This window comes from Crinia signifera, chromosome 6, assembly GCF_055691185.1.
Source record: "Crinia signifera chromosome 6, ASM5569118v1, whole genome shotgun sequence".
NCBI lineage: Eukaryota > Metazoa > Chordata > Amphibia > Anura > Myobatrachidae > Crinia > Crinia signifera.
The window spans coordinates 33,326,224-33,353,180 of NC_139222.1; the positions used below are offsets into that span (position 1 = coordinate 33,326,224).

General features: G+C 46.1%; 1 protein-coding gene across 1 annotated transcript in view; it reads right to left on the reverse strand.

Moving 5' to 3' along the window:
* The window catches only part of LOC146006905 (transmembrane protein 176B-like), a 35,038-nt gene extending 10,762 nt beyond the window's left edge, over positions 1 to 24,276 (reverse strand). The window contains exons 1-4 of the mRNA XM_083145344.1: positions 24,160 to 24,276; positions 19,100 to 19,309; positions 16,580 to 16,693; positions 14,147 to 14,203 (exon numbers count right to left, since the gene is read on the reverse strand). Of these exons, the coding sequence (XP_083001470.1) occupies positions 14,147 to 14,203; positions 16,580 to 16,693; positions 19,100 to 19,297 (369 nt within the window). The 5' untranslated portion in view covers positions 19,298 to 19,309; positions 24,160 to 24,276. The remainder of the gene's footprint in view (positions 1 to 14,146; positions 14,204 to 16,579; positions 16,694 to 19,099; positions 19,310 to 24,159) is intronic.
* Between the last annotated feature and the right edge of the window lie 2,681 nt (positions 24,277 to 26,957).

Consider the following 26,957-nt stretch of genomic DNA (forward strand, 5'->3'; position numbering starts at 1 on the left):
TCTTCTTGTGATAAATTGTACAGGCTCTGGTGTACTCTAGCATCACAGAGATTTTGAAATTCTTCCAAGGTACATTTATAAAAAGTATCAATAGCACTAGATTTGTGCTGTAATGGAAAAAATTGTGATTGTTTTTTAAAAATTTTGCGGTTGACATTATAAATTTGTGTTTCCTCCCTCTCTGTGTCGTCATCTACACTCTCCAAGAGTAATTCACTCAACATCTCCACTCCTTTATCATCAGTGTGATCTAAACAGATGGTTTTGTTTGTATCATCTTTAATAGTAGGTGCAGTAGCAAAGAATCTCTGCCTGCACAAGAATCTAATGAACCTATTAAGCTCTATAAACAATTCGAAGAAATTTGGTGTGGAGGTAGGAGCAAATTTCATGCCCCTGGAGAGTATATTTTCTTCCACAGTGGTTAAAGTTCTCGAGGATAAATTAAAAATGCCGGATGGAACTACTTGAATCGTTGATTTTTGTTTCCTCTTTCCTCCTCGTTTGCCTCTTGATCTAAAGTTGTATTATTGGTAGCCTGGTTAAGTAATAAAGTGGAAGGTGATAATGCAGCAGCCAATCAGCTTTTAACTGTCCAGTTGCAGGCTGGGTTTTAAAAAATGAAAGCTAGGAGCTGATTGGCTGCTGCATTATCTTCTTCCACTTTATTAGTTCACCAGGCTCAATACATACAGTATGCATCTGAAACTCCCAGAAAATAGGACATCAAAGTCTATGATGTCTGTAGACCAGTGGAGAAGTTGTCAATGGCAACAAATCAGCTCGAGGTAGCATTTATGAAGAAGAATCCAGGGTACTTGTGTATTATCACGGCGCCCAGTTTTGTTACGTACGCTAACTTAGTGTAACCGCATCGCATTATGTTAAAGTAGCCTGTGATGCGATGCGATTTTACCCTTCCCGCTCCCTGTCATTCCCGCCCCCTGTCAGGTCTTGTCAGAAATCACTCTGAGGTGATATTCTGTGGTGACAAGAAGGATACCTCAGAGCTGGTGGTGTTTTCCTGTGATTTTGTGAAAGTTATTGAGATGGCTGCATCAATTGGCTTATTTACATTGCCTCAGACGGAGGAGGAGGCTGTCCAATTCTTTCAGGACCATCACCTGCTACCAGTGACGGCTACTTGCACCAATGGGCACCCCATGCGCTTGACGGTTAAGCAATGTATGTGGCTGTGCCATATAAAACCATGCCGGCAGAAGGGAGCTTAAGAGCGGCCCATTTTTTCCCAGGGTGCCGGTTATCATTTCTGACACTGATACGTTTTATATCTTCGTGGGCAGAGGAGCTGACTTCAATAGAATATTGTCAGCGTGAGCTCCAAATGTCCAACAAAACTGTGGTCCTGTACAATGGATGGATGCGGGAGGCCTGTACCATGGACCTGATGGCAGCCGCAGTGCCGTATTGGTGGAACGGGCCAGATTGTTTAGGTCGACGAAAGCCTTTTTGTAAAAAGAAAAAGCAATGTCGGCCGTGTTTTACCTCAACAATGGGTTTTTGGAGGCATCTCACGGGAAACTGGACAGTGCTTCATTAGTTGTGCCGAAACGTGATGCCACCACTCTTATGTCCGCCATAAATGAGAACATTGTGCCTGGCACAACCATTTACTCTGATTGCTGGCGGGCATACAGCACAGAAGAATTGGAGCAGGCAGGATATCATCATGCCAGATTAAACCACAAAAATAACTTTGTAGACCCCGATACTGGTTTGCATACGCAAACCATTGAACGCCTTTGGGGCTCCTGCAAATGGCGGAACAAGTGGCAACGGGGAACATCACGTCATCATTTAGAGCAGTGGTTCCCAACCTGTGGTACGCGGGGGGGTATGCGGTGGCCCGGCCTGTAATGGCGGCCGCGGCAGTCAGACGAGACTGAGGGGAGGAGAATGCGTTGCGCATCTCTCCTACCTAGGGAATCCGAGGGTCTAAAAAAAGCCTCCAGGCTCCCCCAACCCGCCGCAGTCTCTCTGCGCTCCCCCCTCAGTGCGTGCCGCCATCCCCCGGTGCATGCTGGATGTAGTCATCCCTCCCCGGCTTTTACTTCCTGTTGGCTTGATGTAACAAATGACTGCCCCGGCGCGTAAAGTGACTGCCCCGGCGCGTAAAGTGACTGCCCCGGTGTGTAACACTTGAGCAGCGGCTGGGGGTGAGGGAGAACCCGCTGTTCCAGAAGCACCTCACCTCATTTACTTCCATGGACGGTGTCGGCCGGGTCCGCAGCTTACAAGAAGACAAGTCCCCGGCTGCCTTTAAGGTATCTGTTGTACTTGGACAGGTTAGCGGGGGTGGGGTTGGTAGGTTACACTTGTACTGGGGATGGCAGCGGGTAGAGAGATATACACACAGGGATACCTCTCTCTCTCCCCCTCTCGATCTCTCCCTCTCCCTCTCTCTCCCTCTCCCTCTCCCTCCCACACACCCTTCAAAAGAGGCCACACCCCTTTTAGGCCACGCCCCCTAAAAAGTTTCGCGAGGGGGTACTCATAAATGAAAATCCTAATCAAGGTGTACGGGAGACAAAAAAGGTTGGGAACCACTGATTTAGAGTCCTATTTCCTGGAATTTATATGGCTGAAAAGTTTGGCTGCAGATAAGCCATTTGAGCGCATACTTTATGCGTTGACCCTGCTCCCAAAGGCAGATTGACTCTTTTTTTTATAGTTTTTAAATCATTATTCTCATTATTAACAGTTTTTATTCGCTAATGTTCTCATTGTACATTGACTCCTATCATTGGCCCTTATTCTGATCTAAGCGGTAACGGCCGCATGCGGCCGTTCCGCCGATGTTTTCGCTCTGCGCATGTGCAGAGGGCACTCTGCGCATGTGCAGGCGAAATCGCCGCACAATTTTTTTTAACGCCGCAAAGGGGGTGGATAGGGGCGTGAGGGGCTACTTAGCCTCATTTCCCTATGCATACGCCCCGCGTTTCATGGGCGTTCCCATGCAAACGCCGGGCGTACGCATGGTAATGAGGCTGTGACGCATGTGTTGGGGGCGGGCATCTGACATCGCCGGATGTCAGCTGCCCGCCCCCATACATGCTTTCACACGGACAAGTGTCCGTGAGGTCTATGGGTGCGGGAGCTGGTGGAGCGTGCGGCCCTGCCTTCGATGGTCGGTGACCATCGAATGCAGGGGGCTGCTCCAAGATGGTGGAGGCGTATCCCCCGCCATTTTCATGCGGACCGCCACATGTCCGCGTACGGACGGCCGTGGCGATCCGTATGGAAGGCGGGGATTCGCCTGCACGGTCGGAGCCGCATATGCGGCTCCGGCCGCACCAAGCAGAAAAAGGGCCATTGTCATTTCTTTTTCTTTTGATTATTGTCATTATTGCTTTTAATATGCTCTTTCATCATTAATTATTTACTAAATTATACCAGTTATTCATTAACACACATCATCATTACTGTGTCAGATGTATGATATTGCAGGTATGAATGTGTCCAGAAAACACCCCCAGTATCCACGTCATCCCGAAGCGTGGCAAGCGCAGCGAGCCCCGCGAGGGTACGCGTTACGCGTCCTCCCAACCTTTTCATATCCCCACCATCCACGTCTCGCTGCGGAGATGATTTTATATAGTGTGGCGAGCGCAGCGAGCCACCAAGCCCGAAGCGTGGAGAGCGGACGCGGAATACATGTAAAGTAATCCGCGTCCCCTCGCGGGGCACGCTGCGCTCGACACGCTTCGGGCTCGGTGGCTTGCTGCGCTCGCCACAGTATATAGACTCAACTCCACGCCGACGTGGATAGTGTCGGGTATGAAAAGGTCGGGAGGACGCGTACCCTCGCGGGGTTCGCTGCGCTCGCCACGCTTCGGGATAAAGTGGATAATGGGGGTACAGTATGAAAAGGTATTTTACATCACACATACATATACACAGGGATTTTACACACATATGACACAGAGGCCCTTATTCTGATCGGTGCGGCCGGATCCGAATATGCGGCCAGGACCGTGCTTGCGAAACCCCGCCTTCCATATGGATCGCCAACTCCGTCCGTACGCGGTAAGAAGCTGGCCGAACGGACCGCACGTGTATTTTTTCATGGAATACGCCTCCTCCATCTCAGGGAACCTCCCCCATCATTCGATGGGCGCAGACCATCGAATGCAGGACCGAGTGGCCAGGCAGCTCCCGCAACCTCAGACCACACGGGCATTTTTCCGTGCAAAAGCAGGGATTTGGGCGGGCAGCTGACATCCGGCGATGTCATATGTCCGCCCCCTACACGTGCGTCACGTCTGCATTACCATACGTACGCCCAGAGTTTGCACGGGAACGCCCATGAAACGTGGGGCGTATGCATATGGTAATGAGCCCAAATAGCCCTTCACGCCCCTCTCCACCCCCTGTTCGTAGTGTTCACATTTCATGCGGGATTTTGCCGTACGCCCCGCTCGCACATGCGCAGAGACGCCTCTGCACATGCGCAGACACAAAACATCGGCGGCACGAACGCACGCGGATATTACCGCACCAACCAGAATAAGGGCCAGGGAGTTCTGTCACATATGCATATACACAGAGTTAAAATCGCATGCAATCGCATACAATTTTAGTGTTATGGTATTTCAGTGTTATGCGATGCCATGCGATGCGAAAATTCTACAGGGAGCAGTGAATAAATTAAACTAGTGAAATCGCATCTCATAGCGTTATGGTATTTTAGTGTTATGGTATTTCAGTGTTATGCGATGCCATGCGATGAAAACATTGTACAGGGAGCAGTGAATAAATTAACTAGGGAAATCGCATCGTTTCAGAAAAGTGACATGCGATGCGATGCAATTTCACTACGCAGAATAACCCGCTAAGAAAATAGCGTACTGGGCGCCATGATAATACACAATTACCAAATCCAGTTAGAAGGTCGACTGTCAATAGGTAAATCACTATTGGTCGACATGGTCAAAAGGTCAATATGCGGTAGTTCTACATAAACAAAAGCTCAACACGCCAATGATCAACACAGTTTTTCACGATTTTTTATTTTAACCGTCTTGTTCATACTTTGAAATGCACGTGGCCTACATTTGGGAATGGTAAAGTGTGACGGGCGAAGCAAGGCGCCAGGAACAAAGCATGGCGGGTGAAACGTTACACTAATTGGGGGTGCATGTTGAAAAATCTTGACATTGCCACCAAAAAAAAAAGAAAAACCCATGTTGACCTTTCTATGTGTCGACATTTTGCTTGCGTCAACATTTTGTCCCTGTCCATCTAATGCATGTTGACCGTTTACCTATGCTGACCTTTTCACTATCGACCTATAGCGGTCGGTTCACTGTCGACCTAATAATCCACACCCTACGCTGAATATTCTATAAAAAGAATATGTAGGTGCTGGTCGGTTGCTATCGGCAACGTCTATACTGTTTTTACTGCTTGATACTGCAACCCCATTATCTCTGGATGTTTCCAGTGTTTTCAGACACAATCAGCCTAAAATCACCTCTTTCATTAAAATAAAAAAAATAGATAATACTAATAGTTGTATTGGTAAAATCAGATTTAATTGATGTAACAAGATATTTTAAAATCAGCACATATTCGGATCTGCTTTCTAGGTGTTGTTACACCCAGGACTCACCTGAGCACTTTCTCTAATGTTACCCATAACAAGAAGTAATGCCATTATTTGTAAACCACAGAAAATAACTCATCATTGAATTGAATTCCGAACCGACCAAAAAAAAAAAAATTTAAAAGTCTACATGTTAATCAGATACAAACTAATCGAAACTTTAAAAACAAATCTGACCGTTTTTTAATCAAATCTCATCAAAACAAATTGAGAACATTTTTCCTTGGTCCAGCTGTAATCCTGCGATTCTTGTTGTATTGACAACCAAAATAATTTAGCACCTATTACTGTTACTGTGCATTATGGGGGTGATTCTAAAGTTTTCAAAAGTAACCTCCTTCTTTAACCCTTTGCAGTCCAATTTTTTTTTTTTTCAATTCAAACAGTCTGGTTTAACCCCTTCCTGACGCAGCCAGTTTTTGCCTTCCTGACAGAGCCATTTTTTTCAAATCTGACATGTATCACTTAAGTGGGTATAACTTTTTTTTGCTTTTACTTATCCCAGTGATTTTGAGATTGTTTTCTCGTGACACATTGTACTTCAAGTTAATGGTAAATTTTGGTCGATACAGTCTGTGTTTTTTTGTGAAAAATACCAAAATGTCGTAAAAAAATGGAAAATTTAGCGATTTTCAAAATGTTAAATTTTCTGCTTGTGAGACAAATAATTATACCACTCAAAATAGTTAATAACTAACATAGACCATATGTCTACTTTATGTTTCCATCATTATTTCAACCTCCTTTTAATTTTTTTGGACACTAGGAGGCTTAAAATATGAATAGCAAATTCTCAAATTTTCAAGAAAATTTCAAACACTGATTTTTTTAGGGACCAGTTCAGTTCTGATGTGACTTTGAGGGACTTTTATGTGAGACACCCCCATAAATGATGCCATTTCAAAAACTGCACCCCTCACAGTATTCAAAACAGCATTTTGGAAGTTTGTTAACCCTTTAGGTGTTTCACAGGAATTAAAACAAAGTGTAGGTGAAATTTCAAAATTTCATTTTTTTTTGCAGATTTGCAATTTTAATACATTTTTCTAAGGAACACAGTAGATTTTACTAGAGAAATGTGACTAAAAATTGATTCCCCCAATTCTTTTGTTTTCATAAATATCCTATATGTGGCCCTAGTGTGCACGTTGACCAAACCACAGGCTTCATAATAGAAGGAGCACCTACTTGATTTTGGAGCCTCCTTTTTATGAGATTATTTTTTAGGCACCATGTAGGTTTCTAGGCACCATAAGATGCTAAAAGTTAGGAACCCCCCCACAAGTGACCCCATTTTGCAAACTACACCCCTCAGGGAATTCATCTAGGGGTATAGTGTACATTTCAAACCCCCAGGGGTTTCACCAATTGTGGTACAACTGGGCAGTGAAAATGAAAAATTAAATTTTTTACACAAAAATGCAGTTCTGGCTCAAAATTTTTCATTTTCACAAGGAATGAAGGAGACAAAGCACCCCAAAATTTGTGCCCCAATTTCTCCCGAGTACGGCAATGCCTCACATGTGACCAAAAAATACCATTTGGGTGCATGGCAGGACTCAGAAGGGAAGGAGTGATTTTTGGATTTTGCAGCTCAGATTCTGGTGGAATGTTGGTGGGTGCTATGTCGCATTAGCAAGACCCCCGAAGCACCAATACAGTGGAACCCCCCCACAAGTGACCCCATTTTGCAAACTACACCCCTCAGGGAATTTATCTAGGGGTATAGTGTACATTTCAAACCCCCAGGGGTTTCACCAATTTTGATACAACTGGGCTGTGCAAATGAAAAATTAAATTTTTTACACAAAAATGCAGTTCTGGCTCAAAATTTTTCATTTTCACAAGGAATGAAGGAGACAAAGCACCCCAAAATCTGTGCCCCAATTTCTCCCGAGTACGGCAATGCCTCACATGTGACCAAAAAATACCATTTGGGTGCATGGCAGGACTCAGAAGGGAAGGAGTGATTTTTGGATTTTGCAGCTCAGATTCTGGTGGAATGTTGGTGGGTGCTATGTCGCATTAGCAAGACCCCCGAAGCACCAATACAGTGGAACCCCCCCACAAGTGACCCCATTTTGCAAACTACACCCCTCAGGGAATTCATCTAGGGGTATAGTGTACATTTCAAACCCCCAGGGGTTTCACCTATTTTGATACAACTGGGCTGTGCAAATGAAAAATTACATTTTTTACACAAAAATGCAGTTCTGGCTCAAAATTTTTCATTTTCACAAGGAATGAAGGAGACAAAGCACCCCAAAATCTGTGCCCCAATTTCTCCCGAGTACGGCAATGCATCACATGTGACCAAAAAATACCATTTGGGTGCATGGCAGGACTCAGAAGGGAAGGAGTGATTTTTGGATTTTGCAGCTCAGATTCTGGTGGAATGTTGGTGGGTGCTATGTCGCATTAGCAAGACCCCCGAAGCACCAATACAGTGGAACCCCCCCACAAGTGACCCCATTTTGCAAACTACACCCCTCAGGGAATTCATCTAGGGGTAAAGTGTACATTTCAAACCCCCAGGGGTTTCACCAATTGTGGTACAACTGGGCAGTGAAAATGAAAAATTAAACTTTTTACACAAAAATGCAGTTCTGGCTCAAAATTTTTCATTTTCACAAGGAATGAAGGAGACAAAGCACCCCAAAATCTGTGCCCCAATTTCTCCCGAGTACGGCAATGCCTCATGTGTGACCAAAACATGGCAGGACTCAGAAGGGAAGGAGTGATATTTGGATTTTGCAGCACAGATTCTGGTGGAATGTTGGTGGGTGCTATGTCGCATTAGCAAGACCCCCGAAGCACCAATACAGTAGAACCCCCCCACAAGTGACCCCATTTTGCAAACTACACCCCTCAGGGAATTCATCTAGGGGTATAGTGTACATTTCAAACCCACAGGGGTTTCACCAATTTTGATACAACTGGGCAGTGAAAATGAAAAATTACATTTTTTTACACAAAAATGCAGTTCTGGCTCAAAATTTTTCATTTTCATAAGGTATGAAGGAGAAAAAGCACCCGAAAATCTATGCCCCAATTTCTCCCGAGTATGGCAATGCCTCATATGTGACCAAAAAATACCAGTTGGGTGCATGGCAGGACTCAGAAGGGAAGGAGTGATTTTTGGATTTTGCAGCTCAGATTCTGGTGGAATGAATGGTGGGTGCTATGTGGCATTAGCAAGACCCCCGAAGCACGGTGAAATGATGAACCTAATAATCCATAGATGTGTGGTATATTTTAAAACACTCCTTTATACATAGGCCGGGTTTGTCGGGGCAAGTTTCACAGTGGAAAATAGTATCCTTTCTTATTCCCTTTTTATAGCAAACTTTGCACCTTTTTTGTGTCCTGCCCTTTCTTGCAGTGGAGGGGATTTCGTTTGGAAAATGCTGCCCTGGTACAATACGGGGGCCAGTACTAGAAGTACTGGGGCCCTCTGCCTGCTGGTTCCCAAATATTGGGCCCTTTATGACTTCCTCTTGAAAGTGCATAAATGTCCCCCTCTGGCTGGTAGAATGGAATAGCACGTAAGCGTTATACAGTGCCATCTGGATGATATACACGGCCAGCTTCTTGTACCAGATTTTTGTTTTCCGCAGGGCACTGTACGGCTTCAGTACCTGATCTGAAAGATCCACTCCACCCATGTACCTATTGTAATCTAGGATACAATTAGGTTTTGAGGTGTGGGTACTGGTACCTCGTACAGGGACGGAGGTGGTACTGTCTCCATGAATTGTTGTCAGTATAAGGACATCCCTCTTGTCCTTATATTTGACCAACAACATATTTTCAGTGCATATTCCCCTGCTTTCACCCCTTCTCAGTACTTGGGCAATGTGCGTTTTTGGGAGGCCTCTTTGGTTCTTGCGCACAGTACCGCAAGCTGCTGTACCTCTTGAACCAAGGGCCTTAAACAGGGGGATGCTAGTGTAAAAGTTATCCACATAGAGGTGATAACCTTTATCCAGGAAGGGGTGCACTAAATCCCAGACAATTTTTCCACTAACACCTACGAGGGAGGGGGGGCATTCTGGCGGTTCAATTCTTGAATCCTTCCCTTCATAAACCCTAAACCTGTGGGTGTACCCTGAGGTGCTTTCACACAGTTTATACATTTTTATGCCATACCTTGCCCTCTTACTGGGAAGGTACTGGCGGAATTTAACCCTTCCTTTAAAATGTATAAGGGACTCGTCGATACAAATAAATCTGTCAGGGATGTACATCTCTGCAAATTTGGCACTGAAATGATCAATGACCGGCCTGACTTTGAATAGCCGGTCAAAGGTGGGATCATCTCTGGGTGGGCACTGTGCATTATCGGTGTAATGTATAAATTTAAGGATTGCTTCAAAACGAGTCCGAGTCATGGCCATACGGTAAAATGGGGTGCTGTACAGAACATCTGTACTCCAATATTGCCTAATTTCTGGCTTTTTTACTATGCCCATATGTAACACCAGACCCCAAAACGTCATCATCTCTACTGCATCTACAGGGGTCCACCTAGCAAATGATGACGTGGGGTTTTGAGCAATAAACTGCTGGGCATATAAATTACTTTGGTCCACCATTAAATTTATAAAATCATCAGAGAAAAATAATTTGAAAAAGTCAATTTCTCTGAGACCTGTACTATCAAATTGGATTTCTGGGATGGCCAAAAACTCAGGAACCTGGGGCTCAAAATTGTCTGGTGGTGGGGTCCATACGGGATCAATCATTTGGGGGGGGGGGTCTCAGCTGCTCTACGGGGGCGTCTTTGAGGGGGTCCCTCATCACCAGAGGAGGAAGAGGAGCTTAAGACGAATCCTTCAAATTCCCCGCTTGCCTCACTGGCTGTGTCAGAGTCAGAGGCAAGCATGGCATATGCCTCCTCCGCTGAATACATTCTTCTGGAGGACTGGGATGACATTTGGGATGACATTTGGGATGCCATTTTTATTTTTGTGTTTCTGTAAGTGTAATGTTTCAACACGTGTATAGTGTAGGGGGGGTACAAACTTTATTTCAACACGGGTGGAATGTAGTGTGTAGTGTGTATGTAGTGCAGAAAAAAAAAAATACTTTATACAGGAATTTGATCCCAATAAAAAAAAAAAAATTAAAGAGGTTAAAAAAAAAAAAATTGAAGGGGTTAAAAAAAAAAAAAGGTCCTGTGCCAAAAATTGAGCACAGATGTTGGTGAGTAACGACCGTCACTGAACAGCGCTCAAAGGCAACAGGACACCCACAAAAGCAACGTGGGTGTAAAAACAAAAAAAAAAAACAATTTAAAAAAACTGCAGAAAAAAAATTATATCAACCCTGTGCCAAAAATGTTGTTCAGTGATGTACGTCACTGATCAGCGGCCACAGGACACCCACAAAAGCAACGTGGGTGTAAAAACAATTTAAAAAAATATACCACAGCACTCTCCAAAAAAAAAAAAAACAATTTAAAAAAACTGCAGAAAAAAAATTATATCAACCCTGTGCCAAAAATGCTGTTCAGTGATTGTACGTCACTGATCAGCGCTCAGCGGCCACAGGACACCCACAAAAGCAACGTGGGTGTAAAAACAAAACCCCACTGCACTCTCCAAAAAAAAAAAACTGCAGATCAGTGATGCAGTGATCAGTGAACACTGATTAGCAGTGAGGGGCAGCAGGCACACAACTGTGTGCAACCTGACAGGGTATATATATATATAAAAAAAAACCCTGGACCCCCAAAAAGTTGCTGATTAATTAATTTAAACTAATCAGCACAAAAGGGGGGGCAGCAGGGGGGGGGGCAGCAGTCAGTTGCACACGCAGCACAACCTTTGGTGCAACTGACAGGTATATATATAAAAAAAAAACCCTGGACCCCCAAAAAGTTGCTGATTAATTAATTTAAACTAATCAGCACAAAAGGGGGGGAAGCAGGGGGGGCAGCAGTCAGTTGCACAGGCAGCACAACCTTTGGTGCAACTGACAGGTGTATATATATAAAAAAAAACCTCTGCACCCTCAAAAAGTTGCTGATCAGCTCAGATATAGTGATCAGCACAAAAGGGGGTGCAGCAGACACAAAATATATCACTCTCTATCACTCTCTATCACTCTCTGTCACTCTCTGTCACTCTCTGTCACTATCTCTCACTATCTATCACTATCTTGGACTCTATGACACTGCAGCAGCAGGACACAGGAAGTCACAAGATCCAGGAAGCATCCAGCTGCTGGCAGCACGCTACCAGCGGTGATCAGCGGTGATCAGGTAAGTATAAGGCAAGGTTCAGGTATGTATAGCAGGACAGAGTGGCCGGTGACCGCTCTGCACGCAATTCCAGACCGGAATGGCGTCTGCAGCGCAGTCACCGTTAGTTTAAATGGCGCGCCTTGGCTGTGATTGGCTCGTCGGTCCGACGAGCCAATCACAGCCTTCGGGGCAGGTGGGGTGAGGTGTCGTCGTCACCGATGACCCCCTCATGCCCCCTGACGCCCGGCGGTGATTGACACCTGTGTTACCGAGCGTCTGATTCGCCGGTAACACAGGAAAACGCTGTGAATGGCTGTTCACACTGAACAGCCAATCACAGCGATCGCCGACGGGGGGGCGGCATCGCAGCCCCCCCTGGGCATGCAGGGACATGTCTGCTGTCAGGGACAGCAGACATGTTTAAACTGTCCCCGCGTCTATAGACGCGGGGACAGTTTAAAGTCATGACGTATATATACGTCATGTGTCGGGAAGTACATCCCGGCCATGACGTATATATACGTCAAATGTCGGGAAGGGGTTAAATATTTAAATTAATTGTAATTTTTTTATGTTTTTTATTCAAAAATGATCTTCATTGAATTTTGAATGATGTTAATGTTCTTATTTTAAAGTGTCTCACCGTTGGATCTGCTACTGGCGCCAGTACTGTTGAGCCTGATGAGAAGTTGGACCTGAAAGGTTTAATGGACAAAACCATGCTGCGCTGCAGGTGAGGCTGATGTAACATGTGCAGAGAGAGCTAGATTTGGGTGGGGTGTGCAGTGGCGCACGCTGGGCGGGTTTCTGAGTACCCAGAATCCCCACCCCCTGACAAAACAATTTTTTTTAAATAGAATTGAACTCACTGCCATGGCCAGCGATTAACCTCCGCCCAGGGAATTATTCACGCCCTCTTTGACAAACCTGCAAGGGTTGTGAAGAAACGTAGGGTGACATTCTATGGGATGAGATAAATGCGCATTTTTTTATCTCGCACCACATCGCCGCTCTTCGCACTTTTTGGTACTTGTTTCCTAGAACGGCCACAATCACGGGCATCGTGTACCTTAAAGTTAAGGTACACTATACCCGCGATGGACCCGATTTCCTTTAAAATCAGGTCCATTTTGCCGGCAAAGGCAAAATCGGGGGCATCTCGTCGGTCGCGTGCATTAACATGGCCCCCGACGCGACCGACGCGATGCCCGCGATTTTGCCATAGGCTTCAATGTTAAAATATTTTTAACATTGAAATCGGGAGCATTGCGTCGGTCTTGTGCCATTATAATGGCACAAGATGAGATGGACTTGATTAAGTCCATCTCACATAGGAAACAATGTGAAATGGGCCAATATGACCCATTTCACATTGTATATGGCCCCGTCATCACCCCACGATTGACGCCAATCCGAAGCGTGGCGAGCGAAGCGAGCCCGCAAGGGGCGGCGGTGCGCGTCCTCTAACCTTTTCATACCCCTACTATCCACGTCGGCGTGGAGTTGAGAATATTAAGTGTGGCGAGTGCAGCGAGCCCCGCGAGGGGACGCGTATACCTATGAAGTATACCGATACAAATCGGTGTGGCCGTGCTAGGAAACAAGTACCCACTTTTTTAATTCGCATTTTTTGGTAATAATTTGCATATTTAATGGGATGCGATTTGGAGGCTGAAAAGTGCGATGTAGTGCGATTTGCGGCGAAGTGGTGCGAATTTATGACACCAAAAAGTGTGATTTCTTCCGCCGGTCATGTGCGAGTTTTGGACCAACCAGAGTGCGATTTACAAGACCTATTGGTCCACCTCTGTCCCCTCCATTATGCATCACACCCCCTATATAAAGGGGCACTGGCGCCATTTCACTCTTTGATAGGAAGTAAGGAGGATGGAGAGGAGCAGTGGCAGTGTGAGCAGAGGAAGAGGTGTTGGTGGCAGAGTGAGGAGTGGCAGAGTGAGGAGTGGCAGAGTGAGCAGTGGCAGAGGAGGCAGTGTAGTGTGTACATTACATATGCACTGCGCTCTCATAGCTACTGCCTGAGTCCTATATACCGGTTCAGAGCCCTTCGCACTGCATAAAAAACATCTCTGAACCGTGTAGGACTCTGCTTTTTACCCGTTTGAAAATACCGGTTATTTGTAACAGACAGGCGCTTTCACACTGCAGCTCTAACCGTTTTAAAAGGCTAAAAAATTGGCAATATACCAGTTAAGAGCTCAAATGCATATGACGAAAACAAAATGGCAGCGAAAGCAAAAAGCTAAAACACTTACCCAGCATCTCTTTGGATATCTGTAAGACATGACGTTCAATGCCCCGCATATAATGAACTATAGTAAAAGAGACAACAGTTAAAAATACAAAGATTTTTTTCATTTCCACAAATACGTACTTAAACATTTCCCCTGTGGTGTTTCTACACTCTGGTGCAGGTAGATCATAGAGTTTTCCTAATATTGGTTCTGATTCATAGTTGGCTACCCTCCCACATCCTGCAGGAGGCTCCTGTTTCAATCATTATCCTCCTGCTGCCCTGCATTGTACTTCTAATCTCCAAGATTTCCCTAGGGGTGCCACTAAGGAGTTTCTCTGCCAGGACAATAATTTTATGTAATTACTGCAATTTACTGTAGCTGCTCAGGAGTCCCTGCTGATGACTCCTTATTCCAACTTGTGGGAACCTCTGACAGGAGAGAGACAGCATCACATGATCAGACACAGGGTCCTCTTATCTGTGCTGGTGTGCACTCATCCAAAGCATGCTACTGTGTGTTAGCCATGATACTGTGGGCCTGCACAAGGACCAGCTCTCACTGCCAGTGCTGTGCAGTCTTCTGCTGACAGTGCTGCTGGTTCCCGGCGTACAAAGATATTCCTCTGTCTCCAGGCAACCAGAACGCCGGGTCCCTTCCGCGTCTCTGGTTGCATAGCTACCCAGTTTGCACAGATTGCTGCTGAATACCTGTCCTGGCTGCAGTCTGGGATTGGAAGAACTGTGCTTAAATTCCTCTTAGCCCATTACTTTGTGTTGGTGATAGTTTGTCTGCAGTCTGCATGTTTTTCGGTCTCTGTTCAGATACTCTGGGGAGAATTTACTAAGGATTCGTATTTCAATCATTGTCATTCGTATTCGTATTTTTTATGAAATCTAATGGCTACGTACATATTGTAAAATGTACGACCATATACGTATAATTTACTAAGCAGTCATATTTGGGTCATTCGCAAAGTTCCGATGTTCGTATTTGAATGTGCCCATCGGCATTTGGATAATTCGTGCGCATTTACAAATTGAACGAATTCGTCCGAATTCGTAAATGCAATATGACAGAATATTAAGAATGCGAATATTACGAATATGAATTTTCGTATTCTTAGTAAATTCCCCCCCAAAACTGAATTAGACAAGGCGCCAGATGTACTAAGCTTCATAAGTGATAAAATGGAGAGTAATAAACAGCCAGCCAATCAGCTCATGCCTGACATTTTTCAAACACAGTCTGTAACATGGCAGGTAGCAGCTGATTGGCTGGTTGCTTATCACTCTCCATTTTATCACTTTTGAAGCTTAGTACATCTGGCCCCTTGTCTAATTCAGTTTTTGGGGGGAATTTACTAAAAATTCATATTCGTAATATTCGCATTATTAATATTCTGTCATATTGCATTTCCGAATTCATATTCCGGATACAAATTTACTAATCAGTTGTATTTGACTGATTCACCTCCTGACCGGTCAGCCTGGGCAGGGGTCCTGGGGGAGTGAGGACCCCCCCAATAAAGGAGTCTCCCCCTCCAGAATTTACCTGATCAGGCTGAAGCCTGGGGCTGTCCCTGGTACCCCTGTGTGGTGGGTACCGGGCTGATAAATGTGTAAAAATTAGAATACACTATTGTATATTGCTGTGGAACTATGAGTCTGCACGCCATTTTTTTTAAACATTTTTACCTTAACACATTTCTTTGGACAGAACCATGCCCAGATCTCACTGAATTGTGTATGTTTCATTAAAACTCACCAGGCTGGACCTTATCTATTTTGTTTTCGAAAAAAATATGGATTTGTAAAAAATCTGACCGCAAAAATTTGGAAAATACACAGAAGAAATCTGAATAAATAGTAAATTTGTTGAAACCATTGAAAAGAATAGACTTAAATGGCCTTATTCTATCGATAGTGTATCCATTTGTATTTTTTAGAAATTCTTAAAAATACAAATGACTAGAACTTGAATCGTACGCATTTGTACGTTCGTAAATTTGCCAAATGGATACGAATAGGACTATTCGTACCCAGGAATTATCTGACCATTTCTGTCAGCTCACCGCTACAGTCATTACTGAATTTTCCACAGATCTGGCCTGCAATCTTCCAGCTCCTGCAATCTCTGTATTATTGCTGGCCTGCAATCTCCCAGCATATTTCATTTACAGGTCAGGCTAAATTCTTGGTGCTATTTAATTCCTGCTTGTAATATCTGTATTAAATCATATCCTCTTGCAGGGTTCCCCATTTTTTATATGTTGGTATTTTGACTGGCTGCAATACCAGCTACAGATGATGGGTGGCAGTATAGCATCATCACAACAAGCCAACTGCACATTCCTTTATTACATACTGTATGTACATAGACCTAATGTAGTTGTTCTTCTATACAAAAGTTTAACAATATAAGGAGAAATGTGACTTTGCAGCCATCACTTACCGGAAATCCTACCCAGAAGTGGGTGCCTTTAATCAAGATGATGAGAAATGGCTTCACAACAACGAGAATAATGGCCAACATGACACTAATGCAGCCCAAACTGATCAACGAGATCTATAGCAAGAGAAGGACATTGGTTTATTTCAATAAAATTGATCATATTTCATTTATGAACGATATTGTCAATGATTTCCCTTGAACTCCCGGGCAAACGATGTACTGCATACACACTAAATGGTATTGTTAACGATATCGCTCAGCAACGTCATTGGGTCCCCACTACCTACATGCAGTCACTGTCGATATAGTCAAAAGTGAGCTACAGGTCCAGACGTTGGACGACATTGTTAATGATACTGTGCGTACACACTAAGCAATATGACAAAAAGATATTGCTCAGAAGGGCAAATTGGGACAGATGTATTAAGCCTGGTGAAGAGATAAAGTGGAGATAAAGTGGAAGGTGATAATGCACCAGCCTCCCAACTGTCATTTTTCAAACATAATGTACCAATCGTCTATGTTTGAAAAATGACAGTTAGGAGTTTGTTAGGTGGCACGTCTTCACCAGGCTTAATACATCTAACCATCAATGCCATAGTTTGTAATATCACTATGGAGTTTTACTCTTTCAAGTTAGCAGGTGATTGGATGGTATTTTATCTCTCTCCAAGGAATCCCAAGACCATTTTGTGTCTCATGCATTTTTCTTGTAGGTTTAGGTGTCTTGAGACTCTACAACTAGAGCAGCATTTTTCAGCCACTGCGTCGCGGTCTGCCACCAGGGGTTCTCAAATGTGCCTCCAGAGATGCACTGCACATATCCCCCCATTATCACTCTAGTGCAGTGGTTCTCAAACTCGGTCCTCAGGACCCCACACAGGTCACGTTTTCCAGGTCACCCGACAGGTGTACTCATTACTGACTGACACGTTTTAAAAGATCTAATTAATTCACTTGCGATTCTGTGAGGAGACCTGGAAAACATGCACTATGTGCGGGTCCTGAGGATCGACTTTGAGAACCTGTGATCTAGTGCACTAATGCTGATACTGATGCACAGCCCAGCTGGGGACCTATGACTCATAGGTGGGGGGGGCAATGTGTGGAACTACTGTGGGGGATAGTGTGTGGAATCACTGTGGAGGGCAGTGGGTAGAATTACTGTTTAGGGGGGAATGTGTACAATTGCCGTGGGGCGCTAATGTGTTGAAATACTTTGGGGGTCAATGTGAGGAATTACTGTGGGGGGGCAGTGTGTGGATTACTGTGTGGGCAGTGTGGAATTACTGTGGGGGCTAATGTGTGGAAGTACTTTGGGCAGCCAATGCGTGCAATTACTGTGTGGGGCAATGTGTGGAATTACTGTAGGTGAGGGGGCAATGTGTGGAATTACTATGAGTACTGTGGGGGTCAATGGGCCTTATTCTAGTTCACTCTTTCTGACAAAATCCTTCTTAGATGGACAAAACCATGTGCACTGCAGGGGGGGCAGATGTAAAATGTGCAGAGAGAATTAGATTTGGGTGAGTTGTTTTGTTTCTGTGCAGGGTAAATACTGGCTGCCTTATTTTTACACTGCAATGTAGATCTCACTTTGAAGTAAAACCCCACCCAAATCTAATTCTCTGTGCACAAGTAACATCTGCCACACCTGCAGTGCACATGGTTTTGTCCATCAAAGAAGGATTTTGTCAGAAAGAGTGAACTAGAATAAGGCCCAATGTGAGGAATTACTGTGTGGGCAGTGTTGGAATTACTGTGGTGGGCCAATGTGTGGAAGTACTTTGTGCAGTCAATGTGTGGAATTATAGTGGCGGACAGTGTGTTGAATTATTGTTGGAGAGAGGGCAATGTGTGGAATTACTGTGGGGGGCAGTGTGTGGATTACTGTGGGGGGCAGTGTGTGGAATTACTGTGGGGGCTAATGTCTGGAAGTACTTTGGGCAGCAGTCAATGTGTGGAATTACAGTGGTGGGAAGTGTGTGGAATTACTGTGAGGGCCAGTGTGTGGAATTACCATGGAGGCAGTGTGCGGAATTACCGTAGGGGGCGGCAATGTGTAGAATTGATGTGCAGGATGTCAATGTGGGGAATTACCATGGGGGCCAGTGTGTGAAATTACTGTGAGGGGGCACTGTGAGGAACAGTGCATTATTTTAATAAGGGGGGGTTATTCCCCATGGGGGACAATGTGTTTGTGTATTTTTTTTTTTTCAGGGTACTGAACTGATATGGTGTTGTCTAGGCAATTTCAAAATCTTGCCGCAAAAAGGTTGAAATTCACACAACTAGAGAGATGAGACCAGGGCTGGATTGGGCATGGAATTGGTGGAAGTGTGTGTGAAAGCAACCTCAGCGGGTGTATGGGCTTAAATAACAAAATACCAAGGACATGCTCTGTTCTTAAGGTAAGACAAACATGGCCACAGAAAAGTCACTTAATGCTACTTAAATCATTTTAGATGGTCCAATCAGCTGTTTGTTATCAAATGTGACTGTAGTACAAAGTCACCTCACCCCAACTCCAAGACGTTCCCCAGAGGAGCTGCGATTGGCCGGCTTTGTGTCAGGTTCTCCTTTCCTCTTGAGCATCCGCATGGTGTCCAGCAGGCAGTCCAGGGCAGATCGCTGATTAATATGGATGTGAACCGCGGCTCCCTCTGGTGCATCACAGGAAATGTTCCCATGTTCACCGTGTAATACGTTTACTGGCATTGTCCTGCAGGGCTAGAGGCAGAGTGTCTGTTACTGTAGTATAGTATACATGCACCTTTCATCACATTCCTCATGCAATCTAATCTGAATTATTCACGATTGGCATACCGCCTCACCTTTTTCTGGATGAATTCGGAACCTGCCGTGCTGAAGGGGCGGGCAGCTTGAGAAGGAGGTGGAGCTATGAGTGAGATGGGTGTGGCCTGTGGCAGAGGGGCTTTGCCAAGCACCACAACCCCCCTTTCGTCACTTTGGGGATGTGCCCAGCATTACCTGAGCAGCCCCTGACACCTTCCCCACACTGGCTAGATGCCGTCCTTATTCTAGTGACATTCCCCCTGACAGGTTTGTGTTAGGCCCCTTTCACATGCTCCGGCTCCTGCCGGGCGGCGAAACCTGCACGGCCAAGAAGCCGTGCCACACACAGAAGTTTAGAATGGTGGGGATGGCCACAGCCCGCCAGCCGTCCTTTCCAGTGGTGGGATCCGGCTGCAACCAGGCGGCCGGGCCGTGGCCGTCCCGTGTGAATGGACACAACCGTGTCCATTATTAACTACTGTGCGGCATAGCTTTTGGTCGTGCGGGGTTTCGCCGCCCGGCAGGGTTTACTCAGGGCCGGTGCAAGCCCTTTCAACGCTCCAGGTCTACCCCCGCCCCCTCCGCTCTGACCCAGTCAGGGGGATGATGCGGCTGACTTCCACCTGCTCCATGGCATGGGATGGGGGGGATGCGGCAGCTGCCTCCTCTCTGCTATATGGCACGGGGGGTTGCGGCTGCCCGCCGCCAAAGATTACCGCTGACTGGGGGTGCACCTGCCTGAGAATTGCCGTATGAAGACCAGCGGTAGGGGGTGGGGGGGGGGGGGTTGGAGTATAACACACACGGGCGGGCTCCAGGCAGGGGGGTGGGGGTGGGGCCGGGGGCGAAGGCGTGCGGCTCACTCACCTGAATAACTTGCCAAGTTGGCAGGTGCATGCAGCTTTCTTCCTTCTGCAATCCTCGGCGCCGGTGGGACCTTTCCTGCTGCTGCTGCTCCTCCTGCAGCTCATTACTGTCCTCCAGTGGCTGGCACCCTAGGCAAATGCCTAAAGCTGCCTAGTGGTGGTGCCGGCCCTGTAGCTCTCAGGGCAGCCGAGGGGGGGGGGGGGGGAACTGGTACTAATTACCCGGGCCCTGGTCCGACCCCTCCCTTCCCCCTCCATCCCTCCCGGGTAGCAACAGCAGCACACACTTCTACAGCATGTGCTGACAGCAGGCTCAGCATGAGTGTCTCACTGACAGTGTGAGAGGTCATGCTGAGCCTGCTGTCAGCACAGCACATGCTATAGGTGTGCGCTGCTGCTGAGATTACAGTTTTAAGAGTTTTCTTTCACCCTCCTCTAAACACTTTGGGGCGTGGCCTAAGTGTGGGAGGTGCCCACACCTCCCACACTTAGGCCACACCTCCAAAATTTTAGCCGGGCCCGGCATTCCTCTCGGCTGCCCTGGTCACTCTCTGCACAGTCCATCCACTGTGGATTTAAATCCCTCATATGTACTAAGAAAATCAGACCCATTCTTTCGGGTCCAAATTTGGTCTTTACCCCAACGGTTGAGGACTGAGCATTTGCATGCGTCAATATGTGCATGCACAGACCCCGGGAGCGAATGGCTTTGGTGAGTATCACACACACAGGGGGTTATTCTGGTTCACTCTTTCTGACAAATTCCTTTGTAGATGGACAAAACCATGTGCACTGCAGGGGGCAGATGTTACTTGTGCAGAGAGAATTAGATTTGGGTGGGGTTTTTCTTCAAAGTGAGATCTATATTGCAGTGTAAAAATAAAGCAGCCAGTATTTACCCTGCACAGAAACAAAATAACTCACCCAAATCTAATTCTCTCTGCACATGTTACATCTCCCCCCCCCCCTGCAGTGCACATGGTTTTGTCCATCTAAGAAGGAATTTGTCAGAAAGAGTGAACGAGAATAACCCCCACAGTGAGTCGTTCCCTCCATAGTGGGAGGGAAGGGGGTGGTAGCAGGGAAATGCCCAGCATTAGTGGCTGATGCCTGCTCGGGGGGGTTGTTGACGTCACCCGCCACTTCCATCACCGACGGTAAGAATAGTCAGTTCAGACCGACTTTTGAGGGTGATCCTGATTAACGAACTCCCTCATGCGCCATTATATGGCTTGCAAAGCAGCAAACTTCCGCTGCTTTGCGACCAAACCAGAATCAGGCCCTTTATTACCAAAAGGGAGAAAGACCCCAAATATGGTGACTGTATAAAGATGAGTTTGATGTTACAAAGATTGTGTATCTCGTAAAAGTGTTTTCTCTTCCCCCCAAATCTGTCTCTTCATTTCATTATATCACAAATGGTGTAAATCCTCATAAATCCCAATGAAATGTTTAATCTTGCATTTCCTGCCATTGGGAAATAGCACTGCATTTGGCAGATTGTGCAAATGGTTTTATTACCTTATGCTTTGGCCAAGTAGGGACATATGGTCTATTTCAGATTTCTATGGAAACTTAATGGTTTACTTACAAATACGATGTTTCCGGTTCTGCACATGTTCGATATTGCCAATCCCTGTCAGCAATAGTATGATTAACTTATTGCAATGTTTAGTGGGGCAGAACGGAGGTGGAAGCTGGCACCACTTTCCAAAATGGGGCGTTTTTGTATGGATGCGGGGTACAGGGTGCAGAATACCTGAATGTGGGTGTCCAAACTTATGCAGACTGTCCGTGGTCTGTGCAGCGGTGTAAATACGTGTCACGATGCCCAGAGCAAGGGACATCTCCGGGCCCCCTCCCCCCCCCAAAAAAAACCTATGTGTGTGTATGTGTGTGTATCTAGATTTTTTTTTCTACAAACTGATAGATAGAGGCACACAGAGCTGGCGAGCGGGCGGCACACAGAGGGCCGGTGAGCGGCACAGGTGCCTTTTGCGGTGCACAGTTCCGGCACCCTATAAACTCGGCGCCCGGAGCTCGTGCTCCGCCGGCTCTGCCCTCGTTACGCCCCTGGTCTGCTGACACTGCATATCATGACAGACAGAGGTGGTTGGGATCGGAGGCTGAGCCGAAAGACATTTGCATGTAACTGCATAGCGGCTTCCTTGCACCGGTGCAATTGCTTACATATCTGAATTAGTAAGTAAAACAAGACATTGGTTCCCCCAGCACACTGAATGGTATTAGTAACCAATCTTGAACACTACATGATAATAGAATTCAGATATATTGGTTACATATACCTGCGCAGGTGTATGATATGCCCCCAAGCCACGTCAAGGCTTCTCTGTATATTGGGGGTCCCTAGCGCTATATCTAGGTGCAGGGTAAGGCACCCCAAAAACTATCATAAGCTAGAAAGCCCAGTGCGGCATGCCAGTGATATACTAAGTGTTAATAAAAATTCTTACAATAACTGCAGGTCAGTAATATTGTCAGTAATTGTATTTCTTTTTGTCATCTTACCAAAATGATATGTTATAAAAGTGGTACCCATGATTTAGGTGTTACAGGGGTATTCAAATTTTCCCTTTATTTTATTTTCTATAAAAGAGAATTTGACTATTTGCATTTGCAAATTGGGCTCTTTTAAAACAAAAAAAAAGCCGAATCTGCAAACGTGGAAACAGCTGCTGAATTTTAGAATCAGAGTCTGTTTTCTGCAGAAAAAGGCGTGGATTCACGGATCCACGTCTTTTACGATTTCCCGATTGTTTCAGTGAACTTTGTAATTAAAAAAATTAGAAATGAGTGATTTGTAAAATGTCTTTATAGACCACATTTGTCATTTTTGAGTAAAAAATGATTATTATTTTTTTTAATGTACCACGTGAAAGGGCCACATGAAGTCGGTCATGCGAAAAATACCCCGCTTAGGTCAATTTCAGCTGCATTATACCTTTGAGTGCCAAGTGAATTTAACAAAATAGGTGTACAAATTGCCAAGAAAACATTTTTATCATTATAGTGACCTGTAATATTACCTTATATAGGAAATATCATCTTATTTTTTTATTTGAATTTATATAACAAATGTAAGTGACGCCGGCATTTTTAGCAGATATTTTAGCATCTCTCACTAAGATGTGTGCACTCAAAGGGTTAAGTGTTTGAGCTTGTGCTTTATTTATGGCCACCGCAAAGCAAACTGTTATCGGGAACTGGACTTGTTTAAAACGAAATGATAAAGTTGAGGAAATCATTGGGATTCTGGGTGTTAAAACAGTTTCTCCAGTTCCACAGCCAGTAAGAATATTACCATCAATGAGAGAGTTTTTCAGTTTTATTTTGCTATCGTGTCTCATCACAAACCCCCTGCCTCAGCCACCCCCTGCCCCAGCCACCCCCTGCCTCAGCCACCCCCTGCCTCAGCCACCCCCTGCCCCAGCCACCCTCTGCCTCAGCCACCCTCTGCCTCAGCCGCTCCAGATGTAGTGATGTACTGCTGAGTGTCAGTGTGCATAAAGTACTTAGTATACTCATGCATGCACACAGTATATTCCTGCAGCAGGAGGACTGGGGACTGGCCAGCAGCTTACAGAGCTGCAGGTTAGGCCCCCACAGTGGCGAAAACTGGGGGGGTCTCACGTAAATGATGCAATTTCGGGGGAGCGTGCGGCTGTCCCTCTTTACTTGGGCAGTAGTTTGCACTATTATGTAGTGCAGCTCTCCTGGAAGGGTTAAGTCACCATCGCCCAATCCCCATTACCCGCTGGACAGGGGCAACAGCCAGGCGGCTGCAACAATGACAGCAATTACATTTTGGGCACAGCACAGATGGCCACATGCCCCATGCACACAGCAGTGGTAGTGAAAGTCAGAGTCCAGTGTAGTAAAATACAATATAATACTCACTGTGAGTAGTTCAAAGTCTCTCTCCGTCAGTCGGAAAGGTCTGGATGTGTTTTGTGGACATGTAGAGAAAAGGCACTTACAGTATCAGGCGGAGGGATATGGAGGAAGTAAACAGACAGAACAGTATCCTCTTTGGCAAGTGTTTGCTTGCTGATATAAACAACAGTTGTGAAGTCATTATTCAAATCACTATGGATATTGCCGATATCTATTACTGTCGTTTATTGTGAATTATTTCAGGGAGGCATTAATAATTCTGGATTCTGCATTTGCAGCAATAGACACACATACAATGGCACAGAGAGGGGAAAAAACACTTGGAAACAACATTGATAAAACATGCTGGGTACTAACAGACAGACATATAGGTTTGAGACCCCAGCTCGTGAGCTTACAATCTATAGGGAAATAGGTAATTGTAAACAAGTATATATATTATCACTTTTACCCCCAAATCCCAGATCCAACCCGGTATTTGGAACACGGTTCCAAGCCAGGTCGGATATGGGATTTACACCATTTACACTGCGGAGTTGACCCGCCGTGTAAACGAGGGCGGTGCTTGGAGATGACATCATCTTCAATGGCGGGGACTGCCGATCACGCACAAGCCCAGCACCAAGGAAAGCTGCTGGGCTGCCCCCAGACCCCGTGCATCTCTCCAGCCCCTTTTCACGAGGTGAATGGATACCACTTACAGGCATCCATTCACCTCCTCGCTGCCTCCACTGCTGTCTGCAGAGTAAAGCACACAGCAGTGGAGGCTGATTGCGCCCCCCCCCCCCCCCCGCCCAACCTCAATGTTGACCACAGGATGCTGCGGCCCGGAGGCTGGGCTTCCCCCATTGCTGTAAATGGGAGCCGGGTCGGATGACCCGGTGTACCCATTTACATTGCCCTCTACCCAGGTTCTGCCCATGTTCTACCCTGGTCAGGATGTGTGTAGAAGTCCCATGCAAAGGGACATGGGTTAACACCTTTTACACCGCCACTGACCTGGGTGGCCAGGGGTCAGGATGATGGGAAATTGAGAGAGAATATAAGTGAGGATTTGTGTGGCCTGTACAGTGGGGATATAATTGGATAGGAGAGGTTCATGAAGATTATGTGGGGGTTCTGGAATAGGAAAAGCTGACTGAAAAGGTGAGTATTCAGGGAACGCTTGAAGGATTGAGACGGGAGGAGCAGTGGCGTAACAATAGACCTGCAGCCCCAGCGGTAGCGGGGAGGCGCTGTGCAAATGCAGGCGCCGGGGGGCTGCGGGGCTATTGTAACGCCGCCGCCACAGACCCGCAGATTTACTGGTATTCGCAGCGGTCCCGGCTCCCCTCCTGGCTTCGGACGGACGGACCATCATAAAATGTCCACCCCCATATAGCAGACAGTTCTCTGAAACTGTCTGCTGTATGGGGGCGGACATTTTGTTATGGTCCATTTTTCATAGCAGAAGCCAGGAGGGGAGCTGGGACTGCACCGATGACAAGTTCTGTGGGTCCCGGCTGCTGGGCAGGAGAGATGAGGCATGGGGGCACGGGAGGGGGCATGGGTGGCCGGGGGGGGGGAGAGGCATGGGCGCTGCCAAATTATCAGCGGGGGGGGGTGCATGTTTTATAGTTACGCCACTAGGGAGGAGAGACTTATTGTGCATGGGAGGGCATTGCGCAGAGTAGGTGCAGCCCGGAGAAAGTCCTGCAATTGGGAATAGGAGCAGGTAATGCGTGTAGATGAGAGACGCAGATCTTGTGAGGAGCGAAGAGATGGGGTTGGGAGATATTTTGAGATAAGGGAAGAGATGTATGTTGGGGTAGTTTGGTTTATGACCTTGTGTGTAAGCAAAAATATTTTATGTTGAATAACGTTGAATACTAGAAACCAACGGAGGGACTGACGGAGTAGCTTTGCAGATGATGAACATCGAAGATTAGCCTCGCAGCTGCATTCTGGATGGATTGAAGTGGTGAGAGTCTGTATTGGGGAAAGCCAATAAGGAGGCTATTGCAATAGTCAATGCGTGATATAATGAGTGCATAGATAAGAGATTTGGTAGTGTCTTTTGTGAGATACGGTCGTATTTTGGATATGTTCTTTAGATGCATGTAACATGATTTGGAGACAGATTGAATGTGGGGAACAAAGGACAGTTCAGATTCAAGGATGTCACCTAGGCAGCGAGCTTGCAGGGTGGGATTGATTGTAGTGTTCTCAACAGGTTGGTAATATAATTTATTTTGTTTTTTAAATATTCAGGTTGAGGAGGGGAGATGACATCCATGATGAAATGTCAGAAAGGCATTCAGCGACACAGACAGATGGTGACAATTCTGGGGAGGATTGGTAGATTTGAGCATTTTTCTTTTCTCCTACAACAGCTTGTATACAGTATACAGTAATCTAGGGAGGCCAATCCTGGGCCATTTTTTTCTATCCCGGGATGGAAAAACTGTGAATCCCGGGATTCACAGAATAGCGGGATTGGCCTACTGAAGCCAAGCCGTGCCAGGAACTGCTTAGAAGCAGTCCTTCAGTGGGTGGGCATATGCACATGGATGCGGCGGAGCGGGTGGACGGACAAGGGGGCAGGTTGCTCAGAGAGGGTGTGAGGAGCCGCTGGACGCAGTGGAGAGGGTGGGCACTTGTGTGGCTCTGTTTTCCAAGCAGTGCCTGAGCCGAGCGCTGCTTGTGTGCAGTGCTGCCTGGCAGAGAGGGATGAAATGCTCATGTGCATTTCAATCCCGAGATTGGAGGCTCCAATTCCGGGATGGGAATCCCAGCCAAAAATGGCCCAAATCCCAGGATCC